This window comes from Lissotriton helveticus, chromosome 3_1, assembly GCF_964261635.1.
Source record: "Lissotriton helveticus chromosome 3_1, aLisHel1.1, whole genome shotgun sequence".
Taxonomy (NCBI): Eukaryota; Metazoa; Chordata; class Amphibia; order Caudata; family Salamandridae; genus Lissotriton; species Lissotriton helveticus.
Genome location: NC_136061.1, coordinates 1,758,344,430 through 1,758,358,165, shown reverse-complemented (window position 1 = coordinate 1,758,358,165; position 13,736 = coordinate 1,758,344,430). Strand labels below are relative to the sequence as shown.

The following is a 13,736-nucleotide window of genomic DNA, read 5'->3' as shown; positions in this document are numbered from 1 at the left end:
ATTTCATCATGTGTGACTTACACAATGCATTCCTGCTCCTCCTCCGCCTGGAAGTGGTAGGTCCTATTATCTGAAGATACGGAGAGATGTACACACAGAGACACATTTAAGATGACTTGAAAGGTTCACAAAGATTCACCAATTCCATGTATTCTTGTATAACAGTGCACCTTTAAAGCACATATTAGGAGGAGGAGGAGGAGTGGTCACCTCTTAAGTAGTATGGCCCTTGCCGCTGATGGGTCAAATGTTTTTTTCAACAGGACCTCCATCTTTTAATCCCACCATATAACACAAACTTACTGCCCACTCATGCGTCCTGTGTAAGAACTCTCCCTCCATAGCCACAATGCATGCCTTTTACACCATACTTCTTTAGTAAAAGGCTAGTTGTCAGTGGAAGCTTCGACGGGACCACATGCACGCATGCTTCAATCATAAGAATTTACATGATTGAATGTAACTTGGCTTCCAGGTTTTATGGTACTATTTTTTTTTACATTTCCATCAGTATTTATTCATATTTTATTTTGGTCATCTTATTGGCATTGATCCGTATTTATTTTGTGTATTGAGAATAGAGTTTTAAAATGGTATATGTCAACATTTATTTATGTGGTAAACATGCACTTTTACTTCAATACATGTAACGTTTTACAAAATTAAGAAGCTAAATAGAGCAGAACACTGCACTCACAGATAAATATTAGAATTATGTACAAAATATATGTTAATATGTGACTGTAGTTAAGGAACTCTCATCCTGTTATTTTTAACTCATGTTGTTTATCTGCTCATCCATTGGCCTGCAATTCATGAAGGACAGCATGGAGAGTCACTCACAAGAAGCACAATTTACTGTTTATTTTTCCACTTTTAAAAATGTAGACCGGAAACACACACACAATAAAAACTGTAAAAGCAGAAACCGGGAGCCTTAAATATTACAAATGAAGTGCCAATGCAGACCTTTCCAATAGATCATTACATACTTATGTACAAAGGTGATAAAGTGAACCAAAGTAAAAAAAGAAAAAGAAAAAGATATATATATATATATATATATATATATATATATATATATATATATATATATATATATATATATATATATATATATATATATATATATATATATATATATATATATATATAAAATGCTACTTACCAGTATGCATCTGCTCTTGGCATGTGGAGCTGCAGATTCGTACACTTTTGCAATAGATCGCCACCTGGTGTTGGGCTCGGATGATTGCAGGTTGTTGTCTTCTTGGAAGAAGTCTTTGTAGTCACGAGATAGGGGACTCCTCCCTTGGACAATACTGCGCATGGTCATCGACTCCATCCTCAGAATTTTTTTCGCCATGATGGGAAATGATGGAGTTAGTAGAAGTAAAGAGAAAGGATGTCCATGCGTGTGCACCTAAATAAGATGAGAACTGGAACGAATACAAGTCGCGGGGAGGTGGGAGGGCGTGTATGAATCTGCAGCTCTACATGCCAAGAACAGATACATACTGGTAAGTAGCATTTTCCGTTCGAGGCATATGAGCTGCAGATCGTACACTTTTGCATCGATTGTGCAGCAGTGTCTCCCCTAGCAGTGGTCGCTTGTATCCGTTGCAGTATTTTGAAACAGTGTTCTAAGGACAGCTTGGCCCACTGCAGCTTGTGGTTTGGCCTGCACATCAACACAATAGTGTTTAGTGAAGGTGTGTAGTGTAGACCATGTTGCTGCCTTGCATATGTCCTCTAGTGGTATATTTCCTATGAAAGCCATAGAGGCTCCTAGTTTGCGAGTGGAGTGCACTCTAGGAGGAACTGTCAGTGTACGTTTAGCTTTTTGATAGCATATTTGCATAAATTTTACTATCCACCTGGCGATTCCCCCTTTAGAGATGGGGTTGCCTTTGTGTGGGGGAGAGAAAGATACAAATAATTGTTTTGTCTTTCTAAATGATTTAGTCCTATCTGTGTAGTATAACAGGGCTCTTCTAACATCTATGGTGTGTAAAGCCCTTTCAGCAACAGAGTCTGGGTTTTGGAAAAACACAGGTAGCTCTACTGATTGGTTAAGATGAAAAGGAGTGATAACCTTTGGCAGAAATTTTGGATTAGGCCTAAGAACCACTTTATTAGGATGTATTTGAAAAAATGGTTCTTGTATTGTGAATGCTTGTATTTCACTAACTCTTCTGAGAGAGGTGATGGCAACAAGGAAAGCAGTTTTCCATGTTAGGAATTGCAATTCACACTTGTGTAAAGGCTCAAAAGGGGGTCCCATAAGTCTTGTAAGGACAATGTTTAGGTTCCATACCGGAGCAGGTGGTAACCTAGGTGGGATTATTCGTTTTAATCCTTCCATGAATGCTTTAATTGCAGGAACTCTGAAGAGAGATAGATGTTGCCTATTCTGTAAATAGGCTGCAATTGCTGCCAGATGCAGGCGTATGGAAGAATAAGCTAAATTGGACCTTTGTAGGTGTAAAAGGTAACAAATGATATTTTGGATGGAAGCATCCAGTGGATCCATGTGATTATTGTTACAATGTATTGCAAATCTTTTCCACTTAGCGGCATAACACGCTCTGGTAGTGGGTTTTTTAGCTTCTTTAATTATGTTCATACAGTCTGGTGGTAGGTTTAAGTAACCAAACTCTAAGACTTCAGGAGCCAGATCGCCAAATTCAGTTGGCTTGGTTCTGGGTGTCTTATTTCTCCATGGTTCTGTGTTAACAGGGAGGGCGTGAGCTTTAACTTTTGGTGTGGAACCAGTGAGAGATCTAGTAGTGTGGTGAACCACGGCTGACGTGCCCATGTGGGAGCTACTAGTATTAGCTTGAGAGACTGTTGTCTGAGTTTGCACACTATTAGTGGAATGAGTGGGAGAGGCGGAAAAGCGTACACAAATCTGCCTGACCAGCTCATCCATATCGCATTGCCTTCCGACCGTGGGTGTGGAAACCTGGCGGCGAAGGATGGGCACTTTGCATTCTCGTGGGTGGCAAACAGATCTATCTGTGGATGCCCCCACCTTTGGAAGAATGGTTGAAGAACTTGTGGATGTATTTCCCATTCGTGAATCTGTTGTGACTGTCAACTCAACAGATCTGCTATCTGATTGTGAATTCCTGGAAGGTGTTCTACTGTCAGGTGTATGTTTTGAGGAATGGCCCATCTCCAAATGTTCTGCGCGAGCTGGGACAGTTGTAGAGTGTGTCCCCCCCCCCCTGTTTTTGTATATAGTACAGGGCTGTCATATTGTCCGTCCGGATTAAGACAGCTTTGTTTTGTACTTGGAATTGAAACGTTTTGAGTGCTAGGAAGATTGCTAGCAGCTCTAGATGGTTGATATGGAACATTTTTTGTTGGTTGTTCCATTGGCCTTGAGTGGTATAGTGTAAGAGATGGGCTCCCCATCCTGTGAGGGATGTGTCTGTTGTGAGCACTATCTGTGGAACAGGCCCTAGGAACGGCCGTCCTCTTTCCAGGTTTTTGGTGTTCCACCATTGCAGAGAGCGATATGTACGGTCGTCTACCAACACCAGGTCTGTGAGCTGACCTGGAGCCTGATTCCACTGTCGTGCTAAACATTCTTGTAATGGGCGCATTTGCAGTCTTGCATGTGGAACTATGAAGATGCAAGACGCCATCATGCCTATTAGACTCATGAACACTCTGGCTTGGAGAGACTGCTGGTGTTGAAAAATGGAGACTAAGGTCTGAATGCTCTGTATCCTGGCTGGACTTGGATACACTAGAGCTCTAGATGTGTTTATGGTAGCTCCTAGATACTGATGAACGTGCGAAGGCTCTAGGTGCGACTTGGTGTAGTTTATGGTAAACCCTAAGTCGTGCAATGTTTGAATTGTTTGCTTTGTGTGTTGGACACATTGACTGAATGATTTTGCTTTTATGAGCCAATCGTCGAGGTAAGGGAAGACATGTATCTGTTGTCTTCTGAGATGTGCCGCTACTACTGCTAAGCACTTTGTGAACACTCGTGGTGCTGTTGTGACCCCGAATGGAAGGACTTTGACTGATAGTGCTGTCCTTGTATGACAAACCTTAAATACTTCCTGTGATCAGGATGTATAGGAATGTGAAAGTAGGCGTCCTTTAGGTCTAGTGTTGAAAGAAAATCTCCTTGTTGTAGTAGTGGAAGTACTTGTTGCAGAGTGATCATGTGAAAATGATCTGATTGTATATAATGGTTGAGGGGCCTGAGGTCGAGAATTGGCCGTAGTGTCCCGTCCTTCTTGGGGATTAGAAAGTACAGGGAGTAAACTCCTGTTCCCTGTTCTTCTAAATGAACTAATTGAATAGCATCCTTTTGTAGAAGTGCTAGAACTTCCTGTTGAAGCAGAGTCATATGGTCTGTAGACATTGGACGCTGCCTGGGTGGTATGTTTGGGGGGGTTGCTGTGAGTTCTAGGCAGCAGCCATGTTGGATAATCTGTCTCACCCACCTGTCTGTTGTGATGGAATTCCAGACAGGTAGGAACTGTGATAATCTGCCCCCCACAGGAGTGGAATGCTGTAGGGGAAGCAGAGGGAAGTCACTGTTTGGGAGTGGAAGAGGAGCGATTGTTGTTGTTACCTCTACCTCTTCCCTTATTGCCTCTGTATCGTCCACTAAAGTAGCCTTTGTTAGAGGAGGTCTGTGTGTGCGTTTTGAAAGATGATGTTGTATCTGCGCCGGTTTGCTTAGAGCCTCCTCTATAAAAGGAGCGGCGAAAAGAACTTCTAGTCTGTGTGGATTGTAATGCACCCATAGACTTAGCTGTGTCTGTGTCTTTTTTCATTTTTTCTAGTGTAGTGTCTACTTCCGGCCCGAACAATTGGTTTTGATTGAAGGACTGGTTCAAGATGGTAGTCTGCACCTCCGTCTTAAACCCTGAAATGTGTAACCACGCATGTCGTCTGAGTATAACACTAGTATTGACTGCTCTGGATGCTGTGTCAGCTACATCTAGTGCACATTTAATTGAGGCATTAGATATTAATTTGCCTTCTTGTGTGAGCTCTCTTGCCTGATCTTTGTATTGATCTGGGAGGTGCTCTAGCAGTTTTTATAATTGATCGTAGTGAGCCCTGTCATAGCGTGAGAGCAGGGCTTGTGTATTTGCTATGCGCCATATATTTGTAGCCTGCGCAGCAATCAGTTTCCCTGACGCATCAATAACTTTGGATTCTTTGTCAGGTGGGGGCGTGTCACCAGAAGTCTGGGAATTAGCTCTTTTCCGTGCATTGGACACTACTAAAGAGTCTAGTGGCAGATGTCCTTTAATATAGACTGGATCAGATGGTGCTGGTCTATATTTCTTTTCTATTCTTGGATTTAACACTCTAAAACGTACCAGGTCTTTAAATACTTCCGGAGCATGTTTAATGACTCCTTTGATCATGGGTAGTATTTGCTACTGCTCAAATGTATCAAGTAAAAAATCCTAATCAATGGCATCAGAGTGCATTGAAACCCCGTGGTAAAGGGCAGCTCTATTTAAGAGATGATTAAACCCAATACTATCTTCTGGAGGGGAAGGTTTTGTTGGGTAGGACTGAGGATCAGGAATGTCGGGCACATTGTGTGGTGGGAAGTCATATAAATCGTCATCTCTAGGATATGCATCTGGATTGATATCTTCATCTACAGGGTATGCATGTGGCTCTGGTATGTCATTCCCTCCACCTAGATCATACTCCTCATTAGTGTGGTGTGATGATGCAGGAGATTGAACAGGAGAAACTGCAGGTGAAATGTAAGGAGGGATAGGAGAGGAAGAAGGTGAAGGAGAGGAAGGGTGCATTGGAGAAGTTGCACAATCTCTTTTTTTGGCATGAACCACAGGTAGAAGTGGTGTATCTGCTGGTCTCTTCTTGTGAGGAATAGCTTCTACATGTCCAGTTTTTGGTTGATATGGACTTTCTTTTGTTTAGGATCTGGTCTAAACAGTTGTTCTTCCTCTACAACCGTCTTCGGCGTCGATTTTTTCGATGCCGATAGGGGTTGTTTTGTGTTTTTTGCTGTAGGAGGCGTTACAGAGTCCCGTGGCAAATTTTTCGATGTCGAAGGAGGTTTTGGCTTGGTAGGCTTGTTAGAGGGTTTAGGTGTCTCTGAATCAGGCCTTGGAATCTTTGGTACCGAGGTTGGAGTTTTTGGAATGGAGACAGGTCTTGCTGGCCTTGAGGCGTCGGATGCTGGCTTTCCATCTTCAATTTTTGAACCGGAAGGTTTTGGATCCGGAGCTTTCTGCGGATCCGGTACAGTTTTCAGCTTCGGCACCGGTGCTTTTGGTTTGGGTGCCGAAGGATCTTTGTCTTTGGGCACCGAAGGGCGTTTTGGCTTCGGTGTCGAAGAATCCTTCGGTGTCGAAGGATGTGTATGCTTCGGTGCCGATGGAAGAGGTGGAATTGACACGTGTGGTTTTGTCGGTGCCGAGGCACCGGAAGGCGTAGACGTTTTCCTCGGAGCCGAGCCCGAAGGCGGGGCGTCTGAGGGGATATTTCGGTCTCGACTGGGCCTCATGGACGGAGTGCTGACCGTTGTCTTTGGCTTGGGTAGTGTCTGTTGTGCAGGGGCAGGAGTACTCACGGGTTGACGAGATGGAATCGAGTCATCTGAGTCCTCTGCCTCTGATATGATCTGGAGATCAGGCGAGTCTTCTTCGGCAGCGAGTGGAACCTCGTCCTCGGAGATGTCCTTGCCCTCGGAGATGTCTTCTTCGACGATCTCCTCCTCGAAGATGGCCTCCGGTGCTGGGGCCGTTCTCCTCATCTCGTGTCGACGTGCCCTCCGATCCCGAATGGCCTTCTTCGATCGTAAGGATGCACAAGCTGTGCAGGTCGACTCGTCGTGTTCCGGCGATAGACAGAGGTTGCAGACCTCGTGATGGTCGCTATGAGGGAATTTTGCTCCACATACCGGGCATCTCTTGAATGGAGTTCTGTCCATGACGCGTAGGCCGTACGGCGCAGATAGGCCCAATGGCCCGCGTCGACGCACCGGAATGTAGCTGATGATGTCGAAGTAGTCCATTCGATGTCGATATTATATAAAGTTTTTACGCTTCGAAGTTGCTGAAAAAGTCTTTTCTAGCCAGAGCGGAAAACTTTCATCCGAATCCAGTGGCGGAAAAAAACAATCTGAGGATGGAGTCGATGACCATGCGCAGTATTGTCCATGGGAGGAGTCACCTATCTCGTGACTACAAAGACTTCTTCCAAGAAGACAACAACCTGCAATCATCCGAGCCCAACACCAGGTGGCGATCTATTGCAAAAGTGTACGATCTGCAGCTCATATGCCTCAAACATATATATATATATATATATATATATATATATATATTGGACGGGAATGCCCTCTGACCCCTGTGTACCTGCTCTGAGTGTCCGACTCCATATGAAACTGGTATCTTGACTTTTAGTTTGGCACAACCATCACACCAATATAGCGTGTGCATAGAGGCCTAGGTTTGTCTAATGTAATGCTATGTCCAGAACCTGTGCTGTGTCTTAAAGAGGTGCCCAAAAGGTGCACTTATTGGTTGACAATAGACTATCACATAAAGCAGTGGTGACAGCATAGACTGCTTTGTCAGTGGTGTGAACAGACTCCTTTTCTTGGTCGGTGAGAGTGTGGTCTACTTGCCTCTCTCGTAAAGATGTGCTCTTATGTGAAAGCCAGAACCTTGCACATTCATTCAAGGTGCATGTTGAATGTGTGAATGGGCAGGGAGTGAGAAGCACGTGACCAACAGCAGGGCTCTATGTGTTGCATGAGACAAAGTACTGGGACGAGTGGGATCCACTTTGGATGTCCCACATTTAGCATGGCATAAGATGAATGATGAGTTCTGCTTCTCCAGAGGAGGTGTATTACCTGCATTCCTATGGTTGGAGGGTGGAGACCCAGACACTGAGGCGAAGCAGGATGGAGACAGGGCTTCCCTTAGAAATTCAGTGAGCGCCTTGGTAGAAATGAGCTAGTGATTAGTTCTTCCTAAGAACTTCCAATTGGAATGTGGAAGGAGTGAGGCATGGGGCTGCAGTTTCTGTTGTTCAAGGTAAGACTGCTCTTAGTCAGTGGCTTCCTTTAAGTCAGTTTATGATTACTACCTCAGGAAGGATGATGATAGCCAGGTGCAGAGACCTCACACTTCATTGTAAGGAATATGCTACTTACCAGTATGCATCTGTTCTTGGCATGTAGGGCTGCGGACATTCATATCTGTGCATAGATCGCCGCCTAGTGTTGGGTCCGGATGATTGCACATTGTTGTCCTGGAAGAGTCTTCGAAGTATCACGAGATAGGTGGGTCCTCCCCTGGACTACAGTGCGCATGGGCATCCTCTCCATCCTCAGATTGTTTATCGCCATTGTGGCAGAGATGGAGTATGGTACAGTAAGAGATGTCCATGCAAGAAAGTAAGAATGAATGCTACAGCTGCGACAGGCACCGGGGAGGAGGGTGGGCGATATGAATGTCAGCAGCCCTACATACCAAGAACAGATGCATACTGGTAAGTAGCATATTCCATTCGAGGCATGTGGGCTGCTGAATTCATATCTGTGCATAGAATGTATAGATGTATAGCAGTCTCTCCCTTAGCGGTGGCTACCTGTGCCAGCTGCAGCAGTCTGAAACAGAGTTTTTAGAACAGCCTGTCCTAAAGCCACTTGCTATTTGGAATGTACATCTACACAATAGTGTTTTGTGAAAGTATGTATGGTAGACCATGTGGCTGCTCTACATATTTCCTATAGAGTAATTTTTCCTAGGAAAACCATGGATGCCCCTAATTTGCGTGTAGAATGCGCTCTTGGGGGAACTGTTAAAGTGCGTTTTGCTTTTAGATAACATATTTGAATGCACTTAACTATCCATCTGGCTAACCCTGATTTTGAAATGGGGTTGCCTTTGTGTTGTGGTGAAAAGGCAACAAACAACTGTTTAGTTTTTCTAAAATCCTTAGTTCTATCAATGTAGTATAGAAGAGCTCTTTTGACATCTAGTGTGTGTAGAGCCCTTTCAGGTAATGACTGTGGATTTGGAAAGAACACTGGCAGTTCTATTGTCTGATTGATAAGAAAATTGGATACCACTTTGGGCATAAATTTAGGGTTTGTTCTAAGAACTACCCTATTTGCATGTATTTGGATGAATGGCTCTTGAATAGTTAGGGCTTGCAGCTCGCTAACTCTTCTAAGCGAGGTAATTGCTACAAGAAAAGCCACCTTCCATGTCAAAAATTGTAATTCACATGAATGCAACGGTTCAAATGGTGGTCCCATTAGTCTGGTTAAAACGATGTTTAGGTTCCAGACAGGTGAAGGTGGGTGTTTTGGGGGGATTATTCGTTTGAGTCCCTCCATGAATGCTTTAATTGCAGGTACTCTAAACAGCGAAAGATGCTGTCTGTTCTGAAGATAAGCTGCAATGGCAGCTAAGTGTATCCTTACAGATGAATAAGCTAGATTTCAACGATGTAGGTGCAGAAGATAGCAAATGATATTTTGCGTTGAAGCATCTAGTGGGTTTATGTCATTGTTATTACAGTAAATGACAAAACGCTTCCACTTTGCAGCGTAACAAGCTCCCGTAGTAGGTTTTTTGCCTCTTTGATAATGTTCATACAGTCAGGAGGTAAGTTTAGGTCCCCAAACTGTAAGACTTCAGGAGCCAGATTGCAAGGTTCAGTTGTTGCGGATCTGGGTGCTGTATGTCTCCATGGCTCTGAGTGAGAAGAGTGGGTGTTAGCCGCAGTCTTTGATGAGGCACCATGGAAAGTTCTAGGAAAGTTGTGTACCATGGTTGCCTCTCCCATGTTGGAGCAACCAGGATTAGTGTCAGTGAATGCTGGCGTAGTTTGCGTGCCACTAGCGGTATTAATGGTGCTGGGGGAAAAGTGTACGCAAATTTGCCTGACCAGTTCATCCATATCGCATTGCCCTGCGACAGCGGATGTGGAAACCTGGCGGCAAAGTACTGGCATTTTGCGTTTTCCCTTGTGGCGAACAGGTCTATGTCTGGTTGTCCCCACTGTTGGAAGTATGGTTGTAGCACTGTGGGATGAATTTCCCACTCGTGCATTTGTTGGCTGTGTCTGCTGAGCAGATCCGCTATTTGGTTGTCCTTGCCTGGGAGGTGTTCCGCCATGAGAAAAATGTTTCTTTGAATGGCCCACTTCCACATGCTTTGGGCTAGATGTGATAGCTGTGGAGAGTGTGTTCCTCCCTGTTTCTGTATGTAGTACATTGCTGTCATGTTGTCCGTCCGGATCAACACAGTCTTGTTGCATAAATGTACTTTGAACGCTTTCATTGACAGAAAAATTGCCATCATCTCTAGCAAGTTGATGTGCATTTTCTTTTGTTGTGTTGTCAATAGGCCCTGCACTGTGTACTGAAGGACATGGGCTCCCCATCCTATCAGGGATGCGTCCGTTGTCAACACTATTTATGGTACAGGCTCTTGGAACAGTCGTCCCTTGCAAAGGTTTTGTGGATTCCACCAATGCAGAGAGTTGTATGCACGACTGGTCACCAACACTAGGTCCTTCAATTGTCCTTGAGCCTGGTTCCACTGCCGTGCTAAGCAGTCTTGTAGCGGACGCATGTGTAGTCTCGCGTGAGGGACTATGAAGATGCAGGAAGCCATCATGCCTATGAGTTGCATAAACACTCGGGCAGAGAGCGAGTGTTGGGGCTTGAACTTTTGGATCAGCATCTGCATACTGTTTATTCTTGCAGTGTTTGGGTATGCTTTTGCTGCTAGAGTATCTATTGTTGCTCCCAGGTACTGCTGTACATGGGATGGCTGAAGGTGAGATTTTTGGTAGTTCAACGTGAAGCCTAGACTGTGGAGGAGGCGAATGGTTTGGGACATGTGGCTGGCACATTGCTGGGCCGACTTTGCTTGTATTAGCCAGTCGTCCAGGTACGGATAGACGTGAATATGTTGTCTTCTTAAATGTGCAGCAACTGTCGCTAGGCATTTTGTGAACACCCTCGGGCTGTTGTCACACCAAATGGAAGGACTTTGAATTGGTAATGTTGATTTAGTATTGTGAACCTGAGATATTTAATGTGAGCAGGATGTATCGGTATATGGAAGTTTGCGTCTTTGAGGTCCAAAGTTGCAAGGAATTCTCCTTGTTGCAGCAGTGGAAAGACTTGTTGTAGAGTGAGCATAAGAAAATGCTCTGATAAAATGTATTGATTTAGGGGCCTGAGGTCCAATATTGGTCTGAGAGACCCGTCCTTTTTGGGTATGAGGAAGTATAGTGAGTATACCCCTGTACCTTGATGTTCTAATGGTACAAGTTCTATGGCCCCTTTTTGCAGCATGCTGATGACTTCTTGCTGCAATAAGTTTAGGTGTTCTATAGACATAGGACGGTGTCTTGGTGGTATGTTGGGTGGTGTGGAGGTTAGCTCTAGGCAATAGCCATCCTGGATAATTTGCCTAACCCACTTGTCTGTAGTGATGTTTTGCCAGACTGGTAGGAACTGCTGTAATCGTCCCCCGACTGGTGTTGTATGGTCTGGGGGTAGCTCTAAGAAGTCACTGTTTTGTGTTGGTAGAGGATCTGGTGGTATTATTCCCTCGTCCTCTGCCTTTGTTGTTATTGCCGCGGTATCCACCTCTATAGTTTTTATTGTAGGTGGTTTGCGTATTCCCTTTGTAGTTTGTGGTCTGCTGTGCTGAGTTACCCCTTGCAGCACCTCTGTAATTGGAGCGACGAAAGGAGCCTCTATGTTGTTGGGACTGTAAGGCTCCCATAGACTTAGCCGTCTCAGTGTCTTTTTTCATTTTGTCCAGGATTGTATCTACAGATGGACCAAATAAATAGTCAGGATTTACTGGCTGGTTTAATAAAGTAGACTGGACTTCATTTTTGAAACCTGAAATGCGAAGCCACGCATGTCTCCTGAGCATAACACTGGTGTTAACAGATCTGGTCGCTGTATCTGCCACGTCTAGGGCACATTTAATGGAGGCGTTAGTTATTAACTTTCCCTCCTGTACTAGGTCTTCAGCCTGTTCTTTGTAATGTTCAGGTAAATACTGGAGAAGTGTCTCCAAGGTGTCATAGTGTGCCCAGTCGTACCTAGCTAACAGGGCTTGCGTATTAGATATTCACCATATGTTAGCTGCTTGAGCAGCTACCCTTTTCCCTGATGCCTCAAAGATCTTTGATTCTTTGTCAGGAGGTGGAGCTTCTCCAGTTGTATGAGAGTTTGCACGTTTTCGTGCATTGGATACCACTAAAGAATCCAAAGGCAGTTGTCCCTTAATATATGTGGGGTCTACTGGTGCTGGCCTGTATTTCCTCTCTATTCTGGGGTTAATGACCCGTGCCCTGGTTGTTTCCTCAAATATGTCACCTGCATGTTTAAGTACCCCTTTTAACATAGGTAGTGTTTTGACAGATCTTTCTGATGTGGCAAAGGTGTCAAAGAGGAAATCTTCCTCAATGGGGTCTGCATGCATTTCTACATTGTGATGGAGGGCTGCCCTTTCTATTAGTGCATTAAAAGCAGCTGTATCCTCTGTAGGAGAAGTCCTAGCAGGGTATGAAGGTGTATCTGGAATGGGTTGAGAGTCACCAGGATGTACTGGGTCAACCCATGGTTGAGCTTGACTGTCTTGGTCAGGGTCTACTGGGTAATTGTATTCCTCATTATATTGATTATCCACCTCTTCATCTGAGTGTGTGGGTGTATATGTGTATGGGTCAGGCCTAGTTGGTTTAATAGGCTCAAATGGAATAGGTGAAGTAGAACAGTCCCTTTTCTTTTTTAGCGGGATGATATAAGTCTCTTTATCAGTTTCTGGTCTGATTTTTCTTTTGTAGAGAGTGACTTTGCCAGAATTAGGGTCAATGTTAAGTTTTGACTGTTCTTCTGATGCGGGGTCTGGATATAAGATCTCCTGCTCAGTAGTTCTCGGCGTTTTTGCCAATGTCTTTGTTTGTTTCGATACCGCTTTTTGGGTCGACCGCCTTTGTTTTAGAGGAAGTTGGTAGGCCAAACTTGATTGGTCCGAGATTCCTCGGTGTTACAACAGTCTTTTTAGGTTGTGCCTGTTTCTTCGGAGCCGATGTTTTTATCGTTTTGACAGTTTTTGTCGGGTCGATAGTATCTTTCTGACCTTGTAGCGTCTTCGTAACCTGTGGTTTTGGACCGATGCTTTTTGGTCTCGGCTCGATGGCCTTTTTCGGGTCGATTTTCTTCGGCTCGATCGTCTTTGGTTGCACAGCCATTGGTTTGTCGACTCTGTTTGGGTTCGACAACCTTCTTCGGATCGAGTCCCTTTTTTGTGTTGTCGTTTGTCGGCGCCGATCTTATCGGTTCGACGGCCCTTTGTTTTGAGTGGATATAGGTGACCTGGCCTTCGGCTCGACGACCCTTGTGTTCGACTCTGATGGATCGACATAGTTTGGTCCAAAGACCGTATTGTCGATGATCTTTTTTGGGATCGACTCCGATGGGTCGATGTAGTTTGGTCCGAAGACTGTGTAGTCAATCAGTTTCGGTTTTGTTTTAGGTTCCATAACTTTCGGTTTCGATATCAACAATTTCGGAGTACGTTGATCCGATGGCTCTTTTCTAATATTCTTAGCCGAGCTGTATCGCGGGTGTTAGAACCGGGAGTCTCTAGTTGGCAGAGGTAAGTACCTTAGCCCAAGTAGGGACCCTCACTTCCAGTCAGGGCGACGGAATAACC

At 44.5% G+C, this 13,736-nt stretch overlaps 1 protein-coding gene across 1 annotated transcript in view; it reads right to left on the bottom strand.

Annotated features, from left to right (window-relative positions):
- Positions 1-13,736, bottom strand: part of ASAP3 (ArfGAP with SH3 domain, ankyrin repeat and PH domain 3) — a 329,849-nt gene that overhangs the window by 130,295 nt on the left and 185,818 nt on the right. The window contains exon 13 of the mRNA XM_078682583.1: positions 22-70. Within this exon, the coding sequence (XP_078538709.1) occupies positions 22-70 (49 nt within the window). The remainder of the gene's footprint in view (positions 1-21; positions 71-13,736) is intronic.